The following is a 25,408-nucleotide window of genomic DNA, read 5'->3' on the forward strand; positions in this document are numbered from 1 at the left end:
CTATTTTCGTTATGAGAGCAAATAAAGAAGAGTGAATATTGATCTTAAGAAATGAAAGCCAAAAAAACCCAAAAACATTCCCAAAGCCGCCCACATCTGTGGTGTGTGTCATCCACTTGTGGTTTCTAAAGTCAAGTTTGTGGGGTGAAAGATTTGGTGCCAAGTGGAACCCTCCCGAGGGACCAGTTGGGTGCACATTTCCAGACTCTGCCTGCCTGCCTCCCTTCAGTGCCTTCTGTCTCTCCAACTTTCCCCCTCAGAACCATAAAGCTTCCCACTGGAGGGGCCCGCGAGGAGAGGCCGTCTGACCAAGCCTCTTTTATGAGACACACAGCAAATTTGTGTCTGCAGGAGCACAAGCCTGGACTCTCTTTCCAATGCTCCTTTTGGCAGCAAACAGCAACAACAGCTGCCATTTACTGAGCGCCTCCTAGATGCCAATCCTTGAGCTAAGTGACCCACTGTGCGCCCATTTTATTGATGAGGAGACCGAGGTTCCGAATGCCCGAACTCACAATGGTCTGACTCCAAAGTCCATATTTTTTGTCACTGTTTTTTTCTCTCTAAACCTCCATGACTTTTTCCTCCCCAGCTCCTGCTTCCCCTTCCCTTGGCCTTTTCTTCAGTCTTCCCCACCTCTCATCTCACTTGCTTCTCCTGGCCCTCCAGGACTCATTTCTATTTCATTTTTCAGCTGATCCTTCTCAGGAGAGTTGAAAACGGCATCTTGCTGAGATGGGAGATTTCTTGTTGGTTCTGAGCCTCCAGGTCCACACCCTCATGGGAAGGTGGATGGGAAGGGGGAGCCCGAGATGGGGGGCCAGAGCAGTGTCTCCAGCCTCAGTGCCCTGGGCACAACATGGCTGCAGCTTTGAACAAAGGATGCTGAAGTCTTGGGTCTGTGGCTCTTTGGAGGACACTGCCCTGTGAGCCACAGGACTGGGTGTCAGGAGCCAAGGTTATGGTCCTGTCCCTCCAAATGGCTTAGGACGCTTACACATAGAATTACTCCAATCATTCAACCCAATTTCTCTGCCACCTGTGTGGTGCTGCTTCCCTCACATGACCATCACAAAGCCCTTGGATCTGGAAGGAGACCAGCCTTCCTTGTTGGAATCCTGGCTTCAGACGCTCAGTCCTCTTTATGCCTCTAAGTGGGCCAGCCTCAGACGTGGCCCCATGGCGAGGGCTCCAAACACATTTGCAAGATGGCTGGATTCGAGAGACCAACCTTACCCTAGGTATCCTATCTTCCTCTTGGGTGTCAGGTGGGCAGTCTGGGGACACCTCATGGAGACACACAACCCCTCTGGCCTGGCCCCAAGTCCTCCGAGTCTCCCCCATCCTGCCCCTGCCCTGGCCCAGACACCCACCTCTTCCAGGATGCTCACAGCAGCCTCCGCGTAGGTCTTCCTGCCTCCGGTCTGGGCCCTCCTAACTCGCCTACCCAGATAGCCAGGCTGACATCTAAAGTAAAGGCCCTACGCAGTAAAGGGAGCTCAGATGAGAGTCCCCTTGCAATCTCATGCCAGGACCTCCAGAGCCGCCTCCACAGGGCCTGCGGCCTCTGCTGCCAATTCACTTGCTCACCCGGTGCCCTCAGGGCAGCTGCTCCCCAACTGCGGTCTCTTCACTCCTGCCCTGTCCATGCCTTTATCCCACCATGTCCACTCTCGTCAGGATTGTCCCAGCTCCCTCGCAAAGTGAAAGACTGATCTTTCCGTTTTGTTCCCGAGTGTGAACGAGCCCCAGGCCCTTCCCAGGGGCCCAGGCTTAGATCAGAGCTGAAGGAGACACGTGGGGAGTAGTGGGCGTCAGGAAGGGAGGTTGTCTGTGACGTGCTGACGTTAAAACCAGTTTCCTCCTCAACAGTATCCAAACTGGGCAAGCCTTGCTGGGTGAAAAACTGAAAACATACAGCTGAGTCTGAAAGAAAGAAACGGTGGTCCAAATGTGCTCGTGTTTACACGAGTCTCCCTCCTGTCTCACCTGCATGGACTTCTGACTAACGTCGCGTCTTTTATGTTAACTCCTGGAGATGTCTTGAGGTAGAATAAGCTCAGTGTTTTCCTTCGGCTCAGACGGCTCTCTTTTTGCATCCACTGTTTGCTGAGGCAGACTCCCTTCTCTGATGGAGCCCTGAGCTCTAGGTAGGTAATTCTGTGAGTGAGCACAAGCCTGGCACAGTCTATACGCTCGGACGTGTCCGCAATTAACTTCGCCTGATTTAAGGATGGATGAGAATCTACTTACAGATGAAGACTAGGCAGGCGAGCGTGGTTTTGTATGTAAGCAAGACCAAAATGAAGATGATAAGCAGAAAACTGTGGCATTTTGTGCTCTGAGGAATAAAGTCCCTTAGGAGGTAAGTTTTCTAAAGCAAAGTCCTTGTTAGGGCCAGGATGTTGGAAAGCACACTAATTGGTTCAGGATTAAGGTTTGGTTTCCTTTTCCTTCTCCCTCCAGACCCAGCCACTTGGGGATGCTGCCGTGCGTGGGCCAGCCTGCTTCCTGACTTGGTAACAGGGCACCTCTGTGACCTTCATAATCAAGTGACAGAGACTCTATTTCATGTACTTAAGAGGAGAAACTTTCCTTCATTCCTGAAAGGATTTACTTTAGGAAACACGATATGATCTGATAAGATTCTTGAAAAATCTTTTAAAAAATATTGATCATCAGTTTCTTGGTGACACCTGGGAGAAATTTTGATATGAATGGTGAAATTTTGACAATATCTCATGAACTGAGCAAAAGTAAAACCAAACTGATTCATCTTTAAAAAATAAATAAATAAAGTAAGGGCCCTTGTGTTTAGCACCACACCCGTGAGTCCTCACCACCCTCTATCTACCTGAACTCCTCTTCAGTGTTCTCTGCTTCGATGTTCCTTAAACAGATCTTTGGCTTGCAGCGGGAACAGCAGGTGTTATCAAGCTCCTAATCTTTCTAGAGTGGTTCAGATGCCCCTTCCAGGTAGCCTTCCCAGACTTCCCCACTGGAGAAGAAAGCTTCCCCATGCTGGGCTCCCACAGCACTCACTGCATATAGTCATCCATCCTGGCACATGTGCTGGGAATTATAGCAAGGGCCCTTCCAACCAAGGATCAACTCAGGGCAGTGGTCGGCTCAACTGAGGCGGGCACAACATGAATGAACGAATGAACAAACGAACAAGCAAATGACAACCTGACTGTAGCACAACAGACGCTTTATTGATGCAACTGAGGGAAAGAGCTGAGGTACGAAGGGTGAGCCGGGGGCTGAGGATGGGCCCGCAGAGTCCTCAAGGTCCTAACCCAATGCTAGGACCCTTCCTTTTCCTTCTTCCTTTCCTCCTCATGCTGCATATGCAGTGGCCCACACAGATCCTAGTGGGAGAAGACAGCACATGATCGGGGGAGGGCAGGGGGTCTTCTGGGGGAAGAGGGAAGTAAGCTCTGGACTGTGGCTCCAGCCCAAGCAGGGCTTCAGCTGGGTGACCCTGGGCAAGTCATTCTCTCTCTCTGAGTCTCAGCTTATTCACCTCTGAAATGGAGGCTCAAACCCTTAACAACTGGCATGTCTGAGCACTTATGACTTGCCATGCCCTTCTGTTGATCTCCTGGATTCCTCACACCATTTTGAAGTTGGTGAGAGTGAGGCTCATGGTGACCTGCGGCCTGTCTGAGGTCCCCCAGCCAGTGGACGGGGGGCGGCAGGCTGCTGGCCACGGGACCAACTCCGGTGTCTGTGTTCACACGCCTTTTCCCGGGGTTCCCGAAAGCAGGGGATGATTTGTGCCACTGGTGGTCACGGGAAATGACCTCTGGTGGCACAAACCTGTCTAGATGGAGACGTTTTTATTTTAATAATCATGAAAGTATTTCACATGTATCCAAAAAAGTGTAACCAGTTTTTGGTTTTTGTAACCAGTTTAAATCAGCTCTGTGATTTCAGATATTATTGCACAGGACAAGACCATGTAAAGCCTTTCATTTAACACAGGTTTAAAGGAAAGTATTAACAAGATTATACAGATAATGCTCAGTTCCAGCAAAAATCGGGACGGTGGTCCTGGACTTGCAGTTTGGGTGACACCTAACACCACAAGACTCATTCCCCATCACATGGGCATTAGAAGCCTGGGGTGTGGCAGGCAGCTGTAAATGATCATTCCCCGTGCGCATGTCTCTTTCCCAAGTTCACCGCGCCTTGGCTATGCTCTTCCCCTCCTGTTAGCCTTTACAATCCTCCCCACCTGCTCCAGGCGTCCTCCCTGATTCCCAGTGACTTTTCCCTCCTGGGCACTCGTCCATCACCCGGGGGCCCTGCAGTGAGGCAGGTGCTTAAACAGGATATCCTGCCTCGCTGTGCAGCTTTGACTGACAGCTTCCCTCTCTGGGCCTCTGAGGCTGCCCAAGGTGGGACCACCCTCAGGGTGAGCACTGCCCGGTCCTCCTTGCACTTACCTTTTTCTCATCGCTGTACGTGACTTCTGACTCGTGAATGCCTATGCACTTGATGGTATCAAGGAACTCTTTCTTCTGCTCCTGGGTCACCTCCGGCTTGTCAGCTACAGGATGGAGCAAGGGGGCCGGGTGAGGATGATGGGGGACCTAAGTGGGAGGCCAGGGAGGGCTGGGGTGCTGGGGGTCCAGCCCGAGTAGTGGTGGTCCTGGGGTGAGGCTTGGGTAGAGTGGGAGGTTAAGGTGTCTACCATAGAAGGACATCCCCACGTTCTTCTTGCCATTCCAGGAGGCAGAAAACATGAAGGTCTTGGGGTGCTTGGTGAGTAGCAGGTCAGCAAAGTGTTCTCTACCCGACTCTGGAGGAGAGAGCCTCTGATGAGACCACGGGGGCAGCACAACAGTTCCTATCTCACGGGGGAGGAACCTGGGTGTGCCCAGGGCCACACAGCCAACCAGTGAAGACCAGGGGTTCTCTTAGGCCACTGGTCACTCGCTCCTCCTGTGTGCCAGGCTCTGCACTGAGCACTCTCTATGTGTGGAATCATAGGAGCCTCACATGGACCGTGGCTGTCAGAGCCTTTCTCCCCATTTTACAGATGAGGAAATCAAGCTCAGACAGGAGCCTCGGGGCTGCAAAGTGGTGTCCATTCAATTCCATCGGCATTTGTGTGCTCCTACTAGGTGCCCTCTCTGCAGTGATGGTGGGGAAATGGGCGAAGTCACTGCCTGCCCAACGCAGGCTCCCAACCTTAGCTCCCCGAAGATAAGGAGTTTTCCCCGAAGATAAGGAGTAGTTGACAGAGAGGTAGGACTGGAGCCAATCTGGGGTTTAGATCCTAGCTCTAATTATAAGCTGTGTGACCTCGGGGAAACTACTTGACGTCTCTATTTCTCTATTTCCTCATCTGACCACTGTAATGTCCTCTTAGGGTTGTTTGTGAGTATTAAGGGGATTAATCCATGTAAAGCACTTCAAACAGTGCCTGGCACATAGTAAGAGCTCAACAATGTTGGCAGTCATTACTGATAATTTGCTGTGTGCAGGCACTGGGGCCACAGAGATATGAGGCGGGCCTGTCCCATGTTCTCTGTGTTCAAAGTCCCCAGGGCCTTAGTCCAGGCCCCCCTCTTTAGGCTGGACAACCCACCATCTCCCCACTCCACACAGCAGCCCTCCACCTGAGGGCTGGCCCTCACCATATTTAGACACGGTCCCATTCTCGCGATAGACCGTCAAGAAGCTGGAATTGTAGATGCACTTGTTCCCACTACAGTCAGACAGAAGAGGGGAGAAAAGCAGTAAGATGGTCAAGAAGTGGACGATCACCCATCACAGTCATTGAGGGCCAAGAGTCAGGTGGCAATTGGAGTCAATGCCCCCCATCCCTCCCCACCTAGTCCATCAAAGGGAAGGCTGAGGCCGGGAGGGAAGATGGACTCGCTCAAGGTTTTTCTGCAGCTGGGAGTGGAAGCCGGAAGCTGAGGCTGGGGGTGAGTTGGTGTGTGGGATCTCACGTGGTCTGGTACTCTCTGAGAATTATCTTGTCTTCCGCGTGCTTGGGCTCAAAGTAAAAGAAAGCCGCCTGGACCGATCTAGCCGACTCATTGTACTCGGGGTTTCGGTAGGCCGAGCCGATATAAAACCACTTGCCAGAGAGCTGGGGAGAAGCCAGGAACTGGTGATGGAGGCTGGAGCTGAATCCTTGAGAGTCAGCTGGGATGAGACTCAGCAGATCTCTCCCCTCATTTTACAAACAAGGAGAGTGGGACCCCAGATGAGGAGTGGACGTGCAAGAGCGCACTTGGAGGACCAGACATCTCCCCCCACCGCCCCCCACCCCTGGGCAGCCCCTCCTTGCCCAGTACAGAATGTTCCCTGCTGAGGGACCTTGCAATGAGGTGTCTGAATTTGGAGGCAAAGAAATGCCTCCAGACGCTGGTCAGAATTTCACCCCAGGACCCAGGATAGAAAAGGATGGCATCAGGAGGGCAAAGGGAAGCCCAGAGATGGAAGCAGCTGCCCACGGCACTCAGGGACTTGGGCACTCACCCTGTCCAGGGTGGCATTGGTGATGGGCGCCACCGCCGTCAAGTTGGCGCACGCTGGACTCTGGGCGTCCAGCAGAGGAAGGAGGCTCAGGACAGCGAGGGCCCAGGGCAGCACCATGCTGAAACCAGGAGGCACCTGCAGCCAGGCAAACTGGTGGCTGGAGGGTGCCAGTGACCTTTAAAGTAGCTGTGGGCGGGGCCCTGGGGGCAAGCTATGACACAATCTGGTGAGCTCTTGGAAAAGGTCTTACACAAAACCTTCCCTCCATCCCACAAAGCCAGCTATAGGTAAAGCCTGCAACCCCAAGTCTAATTTGGGTCCCTGACCTGGAGGGGTTACAAAGGTCCAAAGGTCTGGCTGTTCAAAGCCAAGGTGAATGTGGGCCGGAGTGATATTAGTTAATGTGTTTAGATATTGATAGAGGGGCCTGTAAGCAAACTCTCCTGTTTTCATTCAATTCCTGTCCTACTAAGCGCCAAGACTTGAGAAGGACCCAGCCATAAATCAAGGGCTGAAGGCAACTTAGAGAGTTCCCAGGCGAGTGTAGGGGAGGGGGGAATGAGTGGGGGAGGGGTTTAGGGGTGGGAGGTGAGGGCAAACTTGGGATCAATTCCAACTGAGTGTGGTGACAACTGTGAAAGAGCAAAAGTCCAGAGGGCCCCCAACCCGGTGCTGGAGGCAGGGACCTTTCCAAAAGAAAGGGGCTTCTAAGTTGAATGTCTATTTCCAGTAAATGTTTTACTTGAACCACCTCTCAGTATCTAAAAGAGGAAATTACCTCTGCGATGTCCCCACCCCCTGCTATATGAGCAGGGAGCTTGCCTCTCTTTTCACCCATATATTCCTAGCTCTGGGACAGTGCCCAGCAAATAGTGGACGCTCAGTATACACCATGGCATAAATAATTCCATTGCCCATTTGCATTTCTACATGACGGGGTCAAATCTTTATTCGAATAAATAAATACTTTCCAAGAGTACTATTATGATAAGCTTACAATTTTGTATTCTTATTCATTTCATGTATTTTGAATACTTTTTCATGTGTCAGTATAGTCAGCAGTTGTAATTTGAATGGATGCATAACCTTTCATTCACTTCTTGGATTCTAACTTCCTTGAGCATGTCCTCTCTTTATATTTATAGCATTTTATTTTATTTTTTCCAGCTTTACTGAAATATAGCTGTCTATAGCATTTTATATTGTGATTTTTCCTCTGATGATATGTGTCAGAGAGCATCCAAATTTCTTTCAAGAGAAAGAAAAGCATATGTCTTTAAAATGCAAGACTTTAGCAATATTTAAAATTGCCCCCCAAATACATAAATAAATACATACATACATACATACATAAATAAATAAAATAGCCCCCAAACTAGAAACAATTCAGATATCTGCCAACAGGAAAATGGAAAAACAAGCTGTGGCATTTTCATACAATGGAATATTACTTAGCAACAAAAAGGAATGAACTACGGATACATGTAACAACATGAATGCGTCTCAGAAACATTATGCTGAACAAAAGAAGCCAGACTCAATAGTGCACGGACTGTATGATCCCATTTATACGAAGTTCTAGAACAGCCAAAACGAATTATAATGGTAGAAATCAGATCAGTGGTTGCCTTGTCATTTGACCGCCAAGGGGCATGAGAGAACTTTCTGAAGTAGATGACCATGTGCTGTATTTTCATTGTGGTGGTGTTTACACACGTATGTATATTTGTGAAACTCTTTGAACTGGAAACCGAAAATGTGTGCATTTTATTGTAAGCCAATTATACCTCAATTAAGTTGATTTTAAAAAAACCTCTCCCCCAAAAGAGAGAAAACAAAAACATGATAAATAAAAAACACTAACGATTTTTAATGCTGCACCAATCTAGCAATGCAGAAATGAATCTCTTTCTCTACGTCCTTGTCAGAATTGGAATTTCCCTTCTTTTTCTTTTCTTTTCTTCCTTTTTTTTTTTTTTTTTTTTTGTCAGCTCAGTTAGTGTTTTGAATTTGCATTGCTCTAATTGGAGTTTTGCAAACATGACTGGAGCTCTTCAAGAGGGAAGAGTGAAGGTGGGGGAGAGTGTGGTATGTGAAGGACCAGGACGGTCTGTGTGGCTGGAGCCTGTGATGGGGTCGGAGTGATGGGGGCTGATGCTTGGGGACGTTGATGGGAACCCGAGCTGCAGAGCACAGAAGCCAGGCTGAGGAGTTTGCAGTGGACTCTGGGGGTACTGGGGAGAAATGGAAAAATTTTAAGTGAGGTGGAGGGGGGTTGACTAGTCAGATTTGCTCTTTAGAAAGGTCACTCTGTCTGTCTACAGTGAGAAGAACAGGGAACAGGGAGGGCAAGAACAGGAGAACTTGGCAGAGCAGTTGGGCAGTTGCATGGTCCAAGTGTGAGATGTTGGGACTGGGCACAGATTCAAGACACTATTTTACGGAGATGCTGAACACTATGTGGGGACAGTGCCACCTTAGACCTGGGCCACTGGGGCTCCTACCTGCAGCCCAGAGCTTTAGAGGCCCTCACATACCGCACACACACGGACACACACATACAAGGACACACACATGCAAAGTTCATTCAGCAACACATAAACACCTCTGTCACTTGGGATCTGGTACCTGGTATTGGCACAGGGTGACCCATAGCCCTAAGTTTATCCTTCGTCACAACCAACCGTGTTCAGACCCCAGGGGAACAATTCTTCCCATCTTGTACTCTATCCTTGAAACATCAGGCATTTGGACATTGTATCCAAATGTCCTGAGGCTTTGCGGGTGATGCTACTGCTGATACAGTAGACAGACACCACTTCAGAATTCAGGGAGGATTTGAGTGGACTTAGAGGTAATGAAACTGAGCAGGACCCTGCGGGGCCCTCCTGGGTTAAAAACAAAACAAAACAAAACATGTTTCTTGTTTATAGAAAGAAAACAAAGTGGGGGAGCGGAGACTTTAGTCTCCTAGGCCTTCTCTGAGTTCCGAAGAGCCGGCTCAAGCAGTTAATCATTAGGACTATAGAGACACAGGACCCCTCGTCCCTCCTGAAGGGATGTTGATAACAATCTGATGCATATCTTTGAGCTGCTTTGCAGAAACTAAGACTCCAACCCAGGCGGAGGATGGTGACTACGTCCTGACCACAAGCACGTAGACCCCAAACTAGTTGGAACCAGAAGGTTGATGATAAAGATTCCTGAAACATCCCTTTGTTACCTCACCACCAACCAATCAGAAGAAGGTCCACGAGCTGATCACGCATCCTACAACCCTCTCCCATTTACCCTCCTTGCCTTTAAAAACCTTGCGCCTCAGCCAGCTAACGAGATGGATTTGAGACAGGTCTAGGTCTCCCATCTTCTGTGTTGACACCTCCTCGATTAGTAAACCTTTCCCTGCTCCAGACTCTGACATTTCAGTTTGGCCTCACTGTGCGTGGGGCGTACGAACTTGGGTTCAACAACAGAAAGAGAAAAGACAGTTAACTTTCTCATTCTTCCCTCTCAGCCTAAAGGCAGTAAGTTCTTGCCACATCAGCTCTTGCTTCCCAATAGTGCTGAGAATCCATTTTTTGGTTTTTTGCCATGTGTGTTTGGGGAGGCCCTCCTGATTTAGAAATAGGCAGTATTTGCAAGAGTTGCACATGGTAGCTGAGAGATATTTTGCAATGTGAAATCATTCGTATTCCTCTTAAATTCATGTGTAGGTAGATGTAACACACATTAGGCATGAATCTGATTCTTGGTATCAGCAGCTAGAGGTTGAATGCTAGCATTGTGAATAATTTACAGCTTTATAAAATTTTTGAACAAGACTTAATCCATTGATTAAATTTCCAAAACTTAAATTGTAAAGAGTCAGCATTATTTAAAATCTTTTGATTTATAACGTTTAGGTATTTAGACCAATGGTCTTTGGGCCTTCCTTTGTTCGTGCGAAGAAATGCTAGGGTTACCTGTGTGGGGGAAGGGTGAACACGGAGGGCCAGTAAGGAGCAGGACTCCGTCTTTCTTTTATCCAGAGCAATTCAGCTCTGGCCTAACCTGCATGCCTCTTGAAGCAAAACCACAGACAGTGAGCGCAATATACAGTAAGTCCCCTACATAAGAACCTTCAAGTTGCGAACTTTCAAAGATGTGAACGTGCGTTCCATCCATGTCAGGCATGAGTGAAATTGCAGCTTGCCCTCCATCTCCTATTGCTGACGCTCCTTCAGCTCTACCATCTCCCACCTCCTCTCCCTCCTCCAGTCAGTAACTCTTCTTGCCTGTTCACTCGATGCCAGCCCCTGTATGCCAGCTGTTGTACCATACTACTATACTTTTCAAGGTACTGTACTGTAGGATTAAAAATGTTTACTTTATTTTTTGTGTTTGTTTTTTATGTATTATTTGTGTGAAAAGTATTATAAACCTATTACAGTACAGTACTATATAGCCGATTGTGTTAGTTGGGTACCTAGGCTAACTCTGTGGACTTAACGAACAAATGGAACTTACGAACATGCTCTCGGAATGGAACTCATTTATATGTAGGGGACTTACTGTAATACAAAATATGTACTTGGTCTCTACCTCCCTTTCCTGGCACACAGCTCATAAAACTCTTGGGCTCTCCAAAGTGATACTTGTCTTTTTGTATGCTAATAAGATGTCTCTTGGGTGGGGGCTCCTGGATAGACTCAGGATGGGAGCTGGTTACCAGGGGAACCAAGTTTGTGATTAGAGGGTTGGAACTTTCAGCCCCACCCCCTCACCTCTGGGAAAGGAACTGGTGCTGGAGATTGACTTGGTCACTAATGATGACCAGTGATTTAATCAACCATGCTCAGGTAATGATGCTTTCAGTAAAGTGCTAAATGATGGGATTTGGAGAGCTTCCAGGTTGAGGAACATGTGGAGGTGCTGAGTAGGTGGCCAATCCTGTTGCCAGAATTTTGACTCTCTGTGCGCCGATGCCGAACAGAAATACGGAGACAGATTTTGGAGGATAAGAGAGATGGCTTTATTCCTTTGCCAGGCAAAAGGGGAAAACACAGCAAGCTAGTGCCTCAAGAACTGTGCCCCCCCTCCTGGGGAATTACAGGGGTTCTTATAGGTGGAGTTCATAGTCCGAAGTGAGTGATAAGGATCAAAATGGTGAAGGTCTTGCATTCTTCTTGCATTATTTCAAAACAGTCACCGCGGGCGTCAGGCAACCCGTAATTGGGTCCGTTTGCCTCTGGGTTATCAGCCTGTGACCTTCTTTCTGAAATGCAAACAGCTACAAGGGGTGATTTGCTACAAGAGTGTGTAGGGAGAATAAACACTAGAATTCACACAGAGAGTTAGGGAGTGATTCATGCAGGATGTAATTCACACAGAGAGTGAGGAAGTGATTTGTTCAGGATGTAATTCACATGGGGTTAGCTTTGTGAAGGACAGATCTAGTTACAGATACTACAGATTAGTAACAGTTAAAATAAAGCTAGGCATGATTAACTCTTTCAGGCCCGTTTATGTTTCTTCTCTGTTCCCTTTACTTTCCTTGTTCTCAGGAGAAGAAAAACTTCATTTCTATTTTAGCTGCAATTCAAAGAGGGCGTGGAAGCTCCATGCCCTTTCCCACATACCTTGCCCTATGCATCCCTGCTATCTGACTATTCCTGAGTTGTATCCTTTTATACTAAACTGGTAATCTAGTAAGTAAACGATTCTCCTGAGTTCTGTGAGCTGTTCTAGTAAATGGCCAAACCCAAAGAGAGGGTTGTGGGGACCTCTGATTTACAGCTGGTCAGTCAGAAGCACAGGTGACAACCTGGACTTGTGATTGGCATCTGAAATGGGGACAGTCTTGTGGGACTGAGCCCTTAATCTGCAGGATCTGACGCTAACTCAACTCTGGTTAGCGCTGAAACCGCGTGCCCCTAAAACCGAGTTTCCTTACTGAGTTTATGATTAATCTCTCTATCCAAAATTTTATTTCCTTTCTTGTGCAGCCCCTGTTCCCCTCGGGATTGAGGAGAAACAAAGGAAAGGGGAGACTGAAACTGAGCAGGACCCTGCAGGGTCTTCCTGGGTACAAAAGCCTCTTCATGGCCCCTGTTTCTTTTTTTACTTTAATATTTATTTATTTATTTATTTATTTTTGGCCGCACTGGATCTTCGTTGCTGTGCGTGGGCTTTCTCTAGTTGTGGCGAGCGGGGGCTACTCTTCGTTGCAGTGCGCAGCCTTCTCATTGCAGTGGCTTCTCTCGTTGCGGAGCACGGGCTCTAGGTGCGAGGCTTCAGTAGTTGCAGCACTTGGGCTCAATAGTTGTGGCTCACGGGCTCTAGAGCGCAGGCTCAGTAGTTGTGGCGCACGGGCTTAGTTGCTCCGCGGCATGTGGGATCTTCCCGGACCAGGGCTCGAACCCGTGTCCCCTGCATTGGCAGGCGGATTCTTAACCACTGCACCACCAGGGAAGCCCTGTCCCCTGTTTCTTGCTTGCTGAAATGAAGGACCTTCCTAAGCCTTCCTGGAGTTCCAAAGAGGAGGCTCAAGCAGTCCTCCTGAAGGGATGTAGATAACAATCTGATACATATCTTTGAGTGGTTCTGCAGAAACTAAGACCTGCACCCAGGTGGAGGATGGGGACTACATGCTGACCACAAGCATGTAGAACCCAAACTAGTTGGAACCAGAAGGCTGATGATAGAGATTCCTGAAACATGCCCCTGTTACCTCACCATCAACCAATCAGAAGAAGGTCCATGAGCTGATCATACATCCTAAGACCCTCTCCCCTAACACTTTCTTTTAAAACCCTTGCCTGAAAGCCATTGGGGAGTTCCAGTCTTTTGAGCATGAGATGCCCATTCTCCTTGCTTGGCACCTGCAATAAACGCTGGACTTTGCTTCACCACAACCCGGTGTCAGTAGATTGGCTTTGCTGCATGTGGGGCAAGTAGACCCAAGTTTGGTTCGGTAACAGTGTCAGAACTGAACTGAAGCGTAGGACACTCAGTTGGTGTCTGGAGAGTCAGAGAACCACTTGGTGTCGGAGAAAATCCACACACTTGGTGGCCAGAAGTCTAGTGAGCAGAGGAGAGAGAAATGAAAGTTTTCCCTTACAGTGAGTAAGCGGAGTGCCTCCCCTGGGAAGGAGTGAGTGGTCCTCACTGTCCTCGGCCTCAGGCTGCCCCTTGAGGGGCTTCTCACTCTCCTCCCAAGAGGCTAGCCAAGTAGTTTCTCCAAGCACACCCAGCACTCACCCTGACACAGTACAATTTCCTCTATCTTCTTACATTTTAAGGATGCTTTAGTGCCTCCACGAATTGAAGTCTTGGGCAGCCCTCCCCAGCCTGCCTATCTGTCCCTGGCACAATGTCAAGAGAAGTTTGGCAGGAAAGAGACAGAAAAGCAATCAGGGCAGTGTAGGATGCTGGTAAAGAGTTGTGCTGGTTCTACCACTTGCTAACTGTGTGACCTTGGGCAAGTTACCTAACTTCTCTGTGTCTCAATTTCCCTACTTGTAAAATGTGGATAATAATAATAAACTCCACTTCAGTGGATTGTTATGCATATTCAACCAGTTCACATTTAGACGAACTAAATATCAGATGAAACAAACTTGCTTCTAAGGGTCCTCCTATTTTTTTTTTTTTTTTAATGAGTGTAATTTATTTACAATTTTCTTTTTTTTTTTTTTTGAAACTCTTTTTTTTTTAATTTTATTTATTTTTGGCTGTGTTGGGTCTTCGTTTCTGTGTGAGGGCCTTCTCTAGTTGTGGCAAGCGGGGGCCACTCTTCATTGCGGTGCGCGGGCCTCTCACTGTCGCGGCCTCTCTTGTTGCGGAGCACAGGCTCCAGACGCGCAGGCTCAGCAGTTGTGGCTCACGGACTTAGTTGCTCCGCGGCATGTGGGATCCTCCCAGACCAGGGACCGAACCCGTGTCCCCTGCATTGGCAGGCAGATTCTCAACCACTGCGCCACCAGGGAAGCCCCGGGTCCTCCTATTTTAATAACCATCACCATCTGTTTAATGACAAGCTGGGGTGGTAAGGAAGGAAAGACAGATTCCTGCATTATATAAATACTTCAGTGATTGCAGGTTACATCCTACTTCTAAAGACATCAAAATGCAAAACTATGTCTATATTAGATTCAGGAAAATAGGATATTTTCCCCATTAGATACTTGAGAAAACCAGTGGCCCAGAAGGGTAAGGTAACAGGGTGAAAAGGTGAGGTTTCTATAATCAGGGAAATGCACCATTTTGAAATGAGTCACTTTCTGAGAAAACCACTTTATAAATTTATACAGATTTCTGGCCATTTTATACAAGGCCAGGGCTGAGCGCTGTGTCTGACAACTAATTCATGGTCTTATCTACGTGAGCAACCACAAAAATACATGGGCAGAGCAAACAGTCCAAATTAGGAACTTTGAGTCTGGGCTGAGGAAATACCGAAAAATATTTGCTCAAATTCAAATCCTGTTTTGTGATCTTGGGCAACTTGTGTAACCTCTTTGGACTTTAGTTCCCCCATCGGAAGAGCCAGGGTGATAAAACTTGCCCCCGAGTGTTGTGCATGAGATGAACACGGATTACACTCAACACGGCTCCTGGTTCATGGAAAGTGTGCAAGAAATTGCAGCCACTATTATTTTGAAAGGTGCTATTAAGGGTTGAACCATATGAAACTGTGGATTTTAAATTATTTATTTATTTATTTTTATTGAAGTTGATTTACAAGCTGTGCCCATCTCTGCTGTGCAGCAAAGTGACTCAGTTATACACGTACAGACATTATTTTTTTATATTCTTTTCCATATTGGTTTATCACAGGATATTGACTATAGTTCCCTGTGCTATATATTAGGACCTTGTTGTTTATCCATTCTAAATGTAATAGTTTGCATCTACTCACCCCAAACTCCCAGTCCATATCTCTCCCTCCCTCCGACCCCTTGGCAACCAGAAGTCTGTTCTATGAGTCTGTGAAACTGTGGATTTTATAGGTCAGAAAGCAATTGAATATCATTCAGTTTCACCCGGTTCATCCAACGATTATGGAGCAATGGCCTGGTCTGTAGTTGGCAAGCAGGGAAGGGCATGTCACTCCCATTTTCCTGGGAGAAAAACTGAGGCCCAGAGAGAGAGAATGACCCACTCAAGGCCGTGTCACAGTCAGGAAGCTGAGACCAGAATCCACCTGCCAGCCTCTCCCCTTCTTGCCCGTCCCTCTCTCACTTTCCCAGCACCAGGCTGCTGGTTATCATGAGATGTGACTGTCCCTGGCTGGGGCTTGATTCACTGTGGACAGAGCGAACACAGGCCTGGGGTTTCCCCTGGAAGTCCACCATGGCTGTTTCTGGGCACTGGGTTGTGCAACGGGAGATTGGGAACTGCGGGGCTGCCAGCTGGGAAAGAGCTACCTTCTGTCCCTGACAAATTCCTACTTACCCTTGTTGGGAATGAGCTGGCCCATCTTCAGTGGCTTCCCCAGCCAGGTCACAGAGGCCTCCTGGAATGGAGACTGGACTGAGACTGCTGAGCATCATGGTTCTAACACAGCCCCTCTTCTCCTTCCCCTCTGGCCCTTCTTCCTGACTCTCTCACCTTCCATGTCTTCAAAGCTGCTGACTCTCCAGAGCTCCGAATGGTGCACAGACCTCTTTCCTGTCCTCCCAGCTCAGCCAGCTGCCCCTGGACAGCTCCACTCCAGTGCCCCATCACAGCACAAACTTAACCTGGCCAATGCAAGCCATGCTCCTCTGTGCAAACTGTGGCTTGTCCTATTCCCAGCCCAGTACTCCAGGCTTCCCCTGAGCCTGTGGCACCACTTTGAACTACTTACTGCTCCCCAGATACGTGGCGCTACCTTTACTTCCAGGCCTTGGCAGGTGCTCTTCCCCATCTGGCGAACCTCTATTCATTCTCTCTCAGCCTTGGCTTCTGATGGTTAATTTTATGTGGACTTAACTGAGCCATGGGGTACCCAGATATTTGGCTCAACGTTCTGGGTGTGTCTGTGAGGGTGTTTTGGATGAGACTAACATTGGAATGGGTGGACTGAGCAAAGCAGATTGCCCTCCCGCATGTGGGTGAGCCGCATCTAATCTACTGAGGGCCTGAATAGAATCAAAAGGCCAAGTAAGAGAGAATTCCTCTGGCCTGACTGCTTGAGATGGGTATCAGCTTTTTCCTGCCTTTGGACATGAACTGAAACATTGGTCCTTCCTGGGTCCTGAGCCTGCCAGCCTTTGGATTGGAACTACACCATCTGCTCTCCTGGGTCAGGAGCTGGCCAGCTCACCCTGCAAATCTTGGAACTCATCAGCCATCATAATCATGTGAGCCAACTCCTTATAATAAATCTCTTACACACACACACACACACACACACAGGCATGCACACACACATGCTCACATACACACACATCGTATTGGTTCTGTTTCTCTGGGACCTTGATTACAGTGTCACCTCCTGACTATCCTCCCCGAGCTGAGACTGGGCTCTGTGGTGCCCCCTTTTTGCTTCCCTAACCCCACACTTGGCCTCCTGCTCCCTGCTTTCCTAACCCTTAACCACACAAGGTCCAGCCTCTCCAGCTGCCTCTGCCAGACTCAGAGCCCCTCAGACAAGCTCTCAGATCCATCATAACTCATGCCCACACATGGTTTGACAAAAGGAAGGTGCTGCTGATAAACACGTGTCAAGGAAATAAAAATGGGAGTTCTTGCGGGGAGTCCTTCCACCAGATCGAGTGCCTTCGACATGCTGTGCTCTGCGGCTACAGCACAGAACAAGCTCCGTCTCCTTCCCTCACAGAGCTTCCTATGGGGCAAACAGACATTAAAGTGATTGACCTTTCCCCTCTGCAAAACGGGAAGCATGATGGAACAGCTGGGCAGACTCTTTGGCGGTGGTGATATCCGGCAGACCTCAGGAGATGATTCAGGAAACGGGCCATGCTGCCTCAATTCCATTTTTGATTAACTGTCAGTCAAAGAAATGAAAAGACCATTCTCATCTCATTTCCAAGTTGTTGTTTTTTTTTTCTTCAGCGTCAGAAAGTCATTTTCCAGATTAAGGAAATAGTGCAGGGTCATGATTCTCGGTACTTGAGCTTGTACTAGAATCTTCAGGGAGGCTTGTTAAAACGCAGATTGCAGGGCCCCTCGGGGTTTGTGATTCAGTCGGTTTGGGAAGGGATCGAAAATTTTGTGCTGGTCACCAGCCCCTGGTGCTGTAATCCGAGGGTGCCACACTGAGAACCACTGGCCTAATGCACATAACACTGCCGTCAGCAGTCTTGGGGTTGAATCCCAGCTTTGCCTTGGCCTCACCAGGTGACCTCGGGTACTTCCATGGACTTCAGTTGCTACCTTTGTCAAACAGGAGGGTGGACTTGGAGGCATGGGAATCTCCAAGCTCTTCCAGACCATGAATCCTGGGCTCCATGGATGGAAGTTTGGAGCCACCGCAGGGCAGCGGCTCCCAGGGCTCACTGTCTGGGGCAGGTGTCAGGGTGGGGAGGGTAGAGAAGACCCAGCTGCCTGTGGACTGATGACTTAGAAACTTACAGCTAGGTTTTTTTTTTTTAATTAATTATTTTTTGGCCGCTTTGGGTCTTCGTTGCTGCACGCAGGCTTTCTCTAGTTGCGGCGAGCGGGGGCTACTCTTCGTTGCGGTGAGCGGGCTTCTCATTGCGGTGGCTTCTCTTGTTGTGGAGCACAGGCTCTAGGCACCCGGGCTTCAGTAGTTGTGGGGCGCGGGCTCAGTAGTTGTGGTGCATGGGCTTAGTTGCTCCGCAGCATGTGGGATCTTCCCGGATGAGGGCTCAAACCCGTGCCCCCTGCATGGCAGGCGGATTCTTAACCACTGCGCCACCAGGGAGGCCCGACAACACGTTTTTAAAACGTGGCTCAACTGCTCATGATTTGTTCTTTCTCTTAGATGAGAAGGGCGGAAAAATTCTGATTTCTCCAATGTCCCAGGGGAGGAGGAACAAGCTAAGGAAGAAAGTACTCTGAACCAAGAGTCAGGAGATATGGGTTTCAGGTCCAGCAGGTATAAGTATGTCCCAAATATTGAATGGGACATACTTATGCTAAAAACGTATTTATTGTTTATCCGAAATTCAAATTTATCTGGGCGTCTTGTATATTTATTCACTAACTCTGGTTAACTCTGTCTCCCAGATTCTCACTCACTTCTTCCAAAGCAGGTATTGTTGGGGCCTCTTTCAAGAATCTCACAGGTAAGAATTGTTCCTATTGAAGCACTATCCTTAATCACCAAAAGATGGAAACAACCCACATGTCATCAATGGAAGAATGAATAAACAAGATCTGGTTTATCCATACAATGAAATACTATTCAGTCATAAAAAAGAATGCAGTACTGATCCATGTTACAAGGATGAACCTTGAAAACATTATGCTAAATGAAAGCAGTCATTCACAAAAGGTCATATATTGTATGATTCCATTTATATGAAATATCCATAGTAGGCAAAGCCATTGACAGAGAGCAGATTAGTGGTTTTCCAGGGGTATGAGCAGGCGGAAATAGGGAGTGATGGCTTCACGGGTATGGAGTTTCCTTTTGAAATGATGAAAATGTTCAGGAAGTAGACAGTGGTGATGGTTGCCCAACATCGTGAAGGTACTAAATGTCATTAACAGTCAGTTTTATGTTATGTGTGTTTTACCACGTTAAAAAAAAAAAAAAAAAAGCCTCTCATGTTAACCTCAGTATACCATCTCCCTGTGTGTTATTGGTTCAATTGTGTCCCCCCAAAAGATATGCTTCCCCGTTACCTGTGAAGGCAGCCTTATTTGGAAATAGGGTCTCTGCAGATGTAATCAAGTTAAGATGAGGTCATTAGGGTGGGCCCTCATCCAATATGACTGGTGTCCTTAAAAATAGATGGGATTAGAGACACACAGGGAGAGCGTCATGTGACTACAGTGGCCGAGACTGAGGTGCTGCCCTGCTAGCCAGGGACCGTCTGGCGCCTCAGGACAGAGTAAGGAACCTCTCCTAGAGGCATCGGAGGGATCGTGGCCCTGCCAACACTTGGATTTCTAGTCTCCAGCACACTTCCAGCCTCCAGAACTGGGAGAGAAGGCCCTTCTGATGTTTTAAGCCACCAGGTTTGTGGACAGAGGCCAATGGGACCCTACGGGACCCACCCCCTCACTTTTAGGGCCCCCCCCACAAGGCGCTGTATCTCTCCCTCCCCCCTCCTTTGGGGCTAGCAGCATAAACAGGGCATCCTCTAAGCCTCTTCCCTTGACCCCCTCAGCCCTGCCAGAAACTTCCCTCCGGCCTTTTCAAAGAAGCACACGGCCACAGATGCGTCATTCCATTGCCTCAGTTTTAAATATTTATTTAAAATCCAGAAGGGAAAAGGAGAAACGGAACCCACTTGGGTTTTAACACATTGACACGTGGACAGAGACATGAACAAGAACAGCAGAGAAACCCAAGAGCAAGACAGACGCCAGGACAGAGGCCAGGTGGAGACCGAGCGCTGAGATGAGGCCCGAGCTGCTACAAAAACACGCTTCCAGGGAGCGTGGAGGCGGGCGGGGTGGGGGAGGGAGACAGGAAGTGGGGGGGAGGGGAGGGTGGGCCAGAGTGAGGTATTAAATAATGAAAATCGAATCCAATCCCCAAAGAGACACTTTAGAAAAAAAAAGACACAAATAGACTTTCACATAAAACTTCCCCTTCTACAAAAATAATTCCATAGTTAAAATGACCTCCAAATCCAGCCTGGATGCTGACTGGTTCGCTGAGGCAGGACAATTCAGATTACCCTGAAGAGCCCTGCCACACTGAACTCGGAGATTCCCGTAATAAGCCCTTCTCCTCAGCCCGCATTTATACTTGGAGCTGATGGCGCTGGGTTTCTACAGAACTGAATGACAATGAAAAAGCAAGAGTGATGACTGCATCATGGAAGGACAAGCTCCAGGAAGGGAGGACCTTAGGGGATGGTCTGTGGCTTCATCATAAGATGGGTCCATATTTACATGCCACCTCCAAGGCCAGCCCTGACCCAGTGCCGTTCTCCCAACTGGTTTCTTCAAGGTCAAAGCTGCAAGGTCAGGACTCTCCAGTCTAGATCATACCCTCCAAGACAAGCCTAACTTCCCTCCAGGACCAAGAAAGGCCAAACTAAAATCCTTCATCCTCAGGCCTCCCCCTGCCTTAAGAGGACAAACATTTCAAAGTCCATAAGTTAAAAGGTAAATCTTTTCTACTTCTGTTTCTGGTTGTTTTTTGTTTTTGTTTTTTTGCTTTGCTTTTTGTTTTTTTTTCCTTTTACCTTCTTCCCCCTACTCCTTAACAGATTATGCAATGAGCACAAGGGTGATGCTAAGAAAATTTTAAAAATTCCCCAAACTTTGTCATTTGGAGGAGAGAGAAAAACGTGGATGATACCCCACATCCAAATGTTTCTTCAAAGTCTGTGGCAAAACTGGTAGCACCTTCAGAATCTTAAATAGGGTTTTTTTTTTTCCTTAAAAAAATCACATACACTACGAGACAATTGTGAGCACCAGCGATTTCACAGTGGGAGGTAGCAGACGTGGGCACCCCCAGCCCCGAGGATCTCACCTCTCCCTCTCGGCATCCATCACTTCCCACCCCCTGGCTGCTCTCTCTCACCTTCTCACCTCTTTCCCAGGTGAAAAAAAAAATAGTAACGCACCTTCTTTGTGTTTGTTTAAATAAAATATATATACTTCTTTCTTTCCTTTTCTCCTTTTTTCATGTCTCCTCTCTAATATTGCACATCAAAGCTCCCTGGCAGGGACCAGCTGACGAGATGCCCCCTTCCCTCAAGCTGGCTGGAACGTGGGGCTCTTTGGGAAGGAAGCTGGGCAGGGAAGGGGGTGGCCGCAGAGCTGGGAGACAGGCCGCGGGGCTCAGGCGGGTTGCAGGCCCAGCTTGCTCTGGCTGGCTCTTTGGTTGGTCTTTGGGGCTGAGCTGGGATCAGTCGTTCCCAAGGATACCCCGTGCCCTGCTACCCCTCAGCCTCTTCTACTGGGCAGACAACAGCTGGGGTCTGCTCAAGGATCCTTGGGCAGGTGAGCTGCCTCTCCTAGGGGCCCACCTGCCCCTAGGTACCCTCCCTTTGCCTCCTCCTCCTCTTCCCTCCCCCTCGAGGCCGAGAGGAGCCAGGAGGTCAGAGGTCAGAGGAAGCACGCAGGTCCAACTTCGAGGCGGTACTGCTTCCCTGATGAGGCAGGAGGGAGGTTGTCCACGCTGACAATGGGCAGCTGCTGGGGGTCCTGGGTCCGGAAGGTGAAGAGTGTCTGATGCCAGCGGCCATCCTGGACCTGCGGGTAGAGGGAAAAGGGGACATGTACATCCATCATAGTCCTCATCATATATCAAGTGCATTTCCCCCTCATCTTTCTTCACAATTTTTAATGTCCACGTGGCATTTCACTGTTTCAGTGACCTGTATTTGCCCATTTAGATTGCTTCTGCTATTTTGATTCTTAAAAGAAAAGCGGTCATGAGTATCACTGTAGCTAAACTTTTGTGCACATTCTTAATTATTTCCCTAGAACAAATTCTACAAGTCAGATTTGCGGGATCAAAGGATAGGTACATTTGTAAGGCTTTGGATATATATTGGAAATATACATGTAGCTGCTGTTCTGAAAGCCTCTACCAATTTAGTTTTAATTTTTCCAAATAGCTTTGTGTGAGAGTGTTGGTTTCCCCTCATCCTCAGTAACACTGTGCATTACTGGTTTTGTCTAATTTTGTGCAACTGGTTTTTTGGACGACTTACTATCTCCCTCTTCCCCTACAACCCACCCTGTTTTAGGCCTCTGAAGACAACCAGAATGTTAAGAGAAGAAATTAGCCTGGCAGGGCAGGGGCAGAGAGAAGAGTAGAGATATATCCTTCTATAAGCAGCCTTGTAAATAAGCACAGCATCTACCAGCTGGTAGAATTTTTACCAGCCCAGACCTTCCCTCAGAAGTTTCCCAGGAAGAAAAGTGAAAAAAAGCAATTTTATAAAACTCAAAGATAAACATTATGTGTATCATACTAATATACTATAGTATAAAATTGTTACTATATAAGAACACGTTTTTCTACCTGTCTATGCATGAGGGGCCTGTAAGGGGCCCCAAGACTTACCTTGCAGCCATCCATTGACACTTCCGGCCTGAACTGACCCCCGGCTTCAAAGATCTGCCCGTTCCAGGCCCGGAAGCGCACAGCCTGCTTAGCTGGGGTCTGCCTGGTGCCCTCCTGCCACACGGTCATGTTAAGGCAGTGGATGGTGATTTGCTGTGTCACCTCAGAGCTTAGCAGGTGCAGAAAATTCATCTGGACCCGGCTAATGGCAAACTCCACCTGTGGAGGAGATACAGCAGTGAGGCAGGGTCGGGCTGGGCTGCCCACAGCTCTCAGAATTCCTTACCTTCCTCTGGAAGGTCCAGGGATAAGCCCTTTCCCGGTAAGCAATTCCCAGCCATGCTCCCAGAACTGTACTCACTCGAAAGACAGAAAAACTGAGGTCTGTGTGAGCCAGTCCCACAGCCAAGGAGTAACAAGGAAGGGAAAGAACTGAGGTCTGCCTGATTCCAGCCAGAAATGTGAGGGTCCTAATGCACCGTATGGGAGGGGTCTCTGGAGCTGAGCTGGGACACCAAGGCTCAGAGAGGAAGAGGATCTTGCCCAAGAGTGAGAGGCTCTTAGAGGTCAGAGGAAATGCGAAGTGCTTTCCCCACGTTTCTAAGCCCCAAGCTGCAGGCGGGGTAGGGTGAGGCAGCTGGAAAAGGCAGACCTGACAACAAACAATAGGACAGGGTTTCGGGCTTAAGTGCTTGTACAGTAAGTCCTGACAGTTGGGTTTTCTCTTTTTTTGTGGTGCAAGTGCCTGACTTAAGCTTGGATTGCTGAGGCATCCACTTCAAAGAGGCATCCACTTCAAAGACAGACTATCTCAAATAAATACCTTGCCAGCCACAGGACTAGATAAAGGGCCAGGCCACCTCCACGCACTGAGGCTCCTTTGTTTTAGAGCTCTGGATTGATTTCAATAACTGACCATTTGGGCTACTTGTTTTTTCTCTCCCCATGCTTTAAATTCTGGCCCGTATACGTTAAATTCACCACTAAAGACTGAGCCTGCAAAACCCTAACACCCCCCCACCCCAATAAAAGCAGAACCCCAAGCCCACGCACTCTCTCTCTCTCTCTCTCTCTCTCTCTCTCCCCCCATGACCTTGCAGTGTGGCCCCAGGTGGGCTGTGCAATTTCCAGGTCCTGTAAATAATAAAACTTTATTTTTGCAAAGTTTCCTGATGGTTATTGCTGAAAGGCATCTTGCAATAGTAGTAAGAACTGCAGGGGCTGGTCCAGCCACAACACTGGTTATTGATAGGCTGAGACCAGCACACAACGATTGGTGTAGTTGGCAGGACTGCATGACCGCCCTTGCAATCAATGGATGGGATGCCCTTTAGCTGCAACTTGCTTACTAACCACCTAACTTAGGTGGGTATCACCATCTGGGGAAGGAGCGCTGCTTGCTGTGGGTCTGCCTCATTGCTAAGTGCTTTTGCATATTGCTATGGTATCCAATCCAAAAAGTCACGGCTGCCATGATAATCCAATGATCTCCCCAGAGCAGTGTGATCAAGGCCATAGGCTCTAACTAGCCACTGAGACCACTAATTATAAAGGCCTTAATTGACTATTAATGTGCGTAAGGGTCCTCCATGCGTCAAGGGAAGAGTTAAGGAAAGTGAACTGGATCACAAGACTATGTCACTGCCCAAGGAAAGGCTCTCGGCTGAAGGCACAAGGGAAATATTCCTGTAGGTGAGGAGGATGGGAGACCTCCACCTATGACCGCTGAGTTGGTGGTTGTGCCTGGACTACGTCATAATCCAGAAGAGTGAAATAGCCTTGCAACTGGAAACCAGTGGACCTCCAGAAGGAAAACACAACAGAGATCTATGGTTTCTGTGTCAAAACTTCACTCATTACTGTCATTCTTCATCCCTGACCCAATGGGATATTATGGGTCCCATCCCTGGTGTGATGTTACTAAAAAAATTAATGGGCAGTGACCACCTAGAGGGGTGGGATAGGGAGGGTGGGAGGGTGACTCAAGAGGGAGGAGATATGGGGATATATGTATATGTATAGCTGATTCACTTTGTTATAAAGCAGAAACTAACACAGCATTGTAAAGCAATTATACTCCAATAAAGATGTTAAAAAAAAATTATTGGGCAAATATAAATAGCCTAAAAATCTGATGCCAGCACCTCCTAAGAACCCTGAAGAGGTGCACCAGCTCCTTGATAAATGCAAAACCCCATGGAAGGATCCTGGGGGTATATCAACATGCCAAGGCTCTGGTATGACACTAGAGGCCTAAGGGCTTTTCCCAAAGACCCCGTGCATATCATGATAGTGGAAGCAGATCTCAGTCCCAGAGAGGTCTCTTGGAACACCCTGGGAAGGAAAGCAGCGAGCTATGAAGACGGTTCACAGTGATGCCATCCAAAATTTTCCAGTAACAACACGTCAGTTTAAGATAACAGGAGAAAATCAGGAAGTAGAAACTGAGATAAAAAACTATACCTTAACTGAAATTCAAATTTTTCTTAAATATTTTATGTAGCAGGAAGGAGAGAGGGGAACTAATTGGTTATTTTGGGATTTTTGTTTGTTTGTTTGTTACAGGCTCTCAATTGTTACTCAAGGCTGCCAAAATTCAACAACTGGCCAATACCTCTAAAGACCCTAAAATCCATAATTTTCTTAAAGATCCATCTGGGCTATATGCTTGTTTCCTCAGCTCCCTCGGCTTTCCCCTCGGCAGAACCAAGAAACACGCTTTATAAGGCATCCCTGCTGCCAAGGGAAAAGTTG

General features: G+C 48.1%; 2 protein-coding genes across 2 annotated transcripts in view; both read right to left on the bottom strand.

The window, feature by feature from the left end:
- Window positions 1-3,262: 3,262 nt before the first annotated feature.
- LOC133098256 (alpha-1-acid glycoprotein-like) lies at window positions 3,263-6,618 on the bottom strand. The gene is made up of 6 exons (XM_061201008.1): window positions 6,502-6,618; window positions 5,967-6,109; window positions 5,649-5,719; window positions 4,700-4,807; window positions 4,452-4,555; window positions 3,263-3,371 (listed from the first exon to the last, which is right to left on the bottom strand). The coding sequence occupies exons 1-6, from the start codon at window positions 6,616-6,618 to the stop codon at window positions 3,306-3,308; spliced, it is 609 nt and encodes a 202-aa protein (XP_061056991.1). The 3' UTR covers window positions 3,263-3,305.
- A 13,251-nt stretch (window positions 6,619-19,869) lies between these two features.
- Window positions 19,870-25,408, bottom strand: part of COL27A1 (collagen type XXVII alpha 1 chain) — a 141,832-nt gene continuing 136,293 nt past the window's right edge. The window contains exons 60-61 of the mRNA XM_061200047.1: window positions 22,655-22,873; window positions 19,870-21,834 (exon numbers count right to left, since the gene is read on the bottom strand). Coding sequence (XP_061056030.1) covers window positions 21,688-21,834; window positions 22,655-22,873 — 366 coding nt within the window. The 3' untranslated portion in view covers window positions 19,870-21,687. The remainder of the gene's footprint in view (window positions 21,835-22,654; window positions 22,874-25,408) is intronic.

Source organism: Eubalaena glacialis, chromosome 9 (assembly GCF_028564815.1).
Source record: "Eubalaena glacialis isolate mEubGla1 chromosome 9, mEubGla1.1.hap2.+ XY, whole genome shotgun sequence".
Lineage (NCBI taxonomy): Eukaryota > Metazoa > Chordata > Mammalia > Artiodactyla > Balaenidae > Eubalaena > Eubalaena glacialis.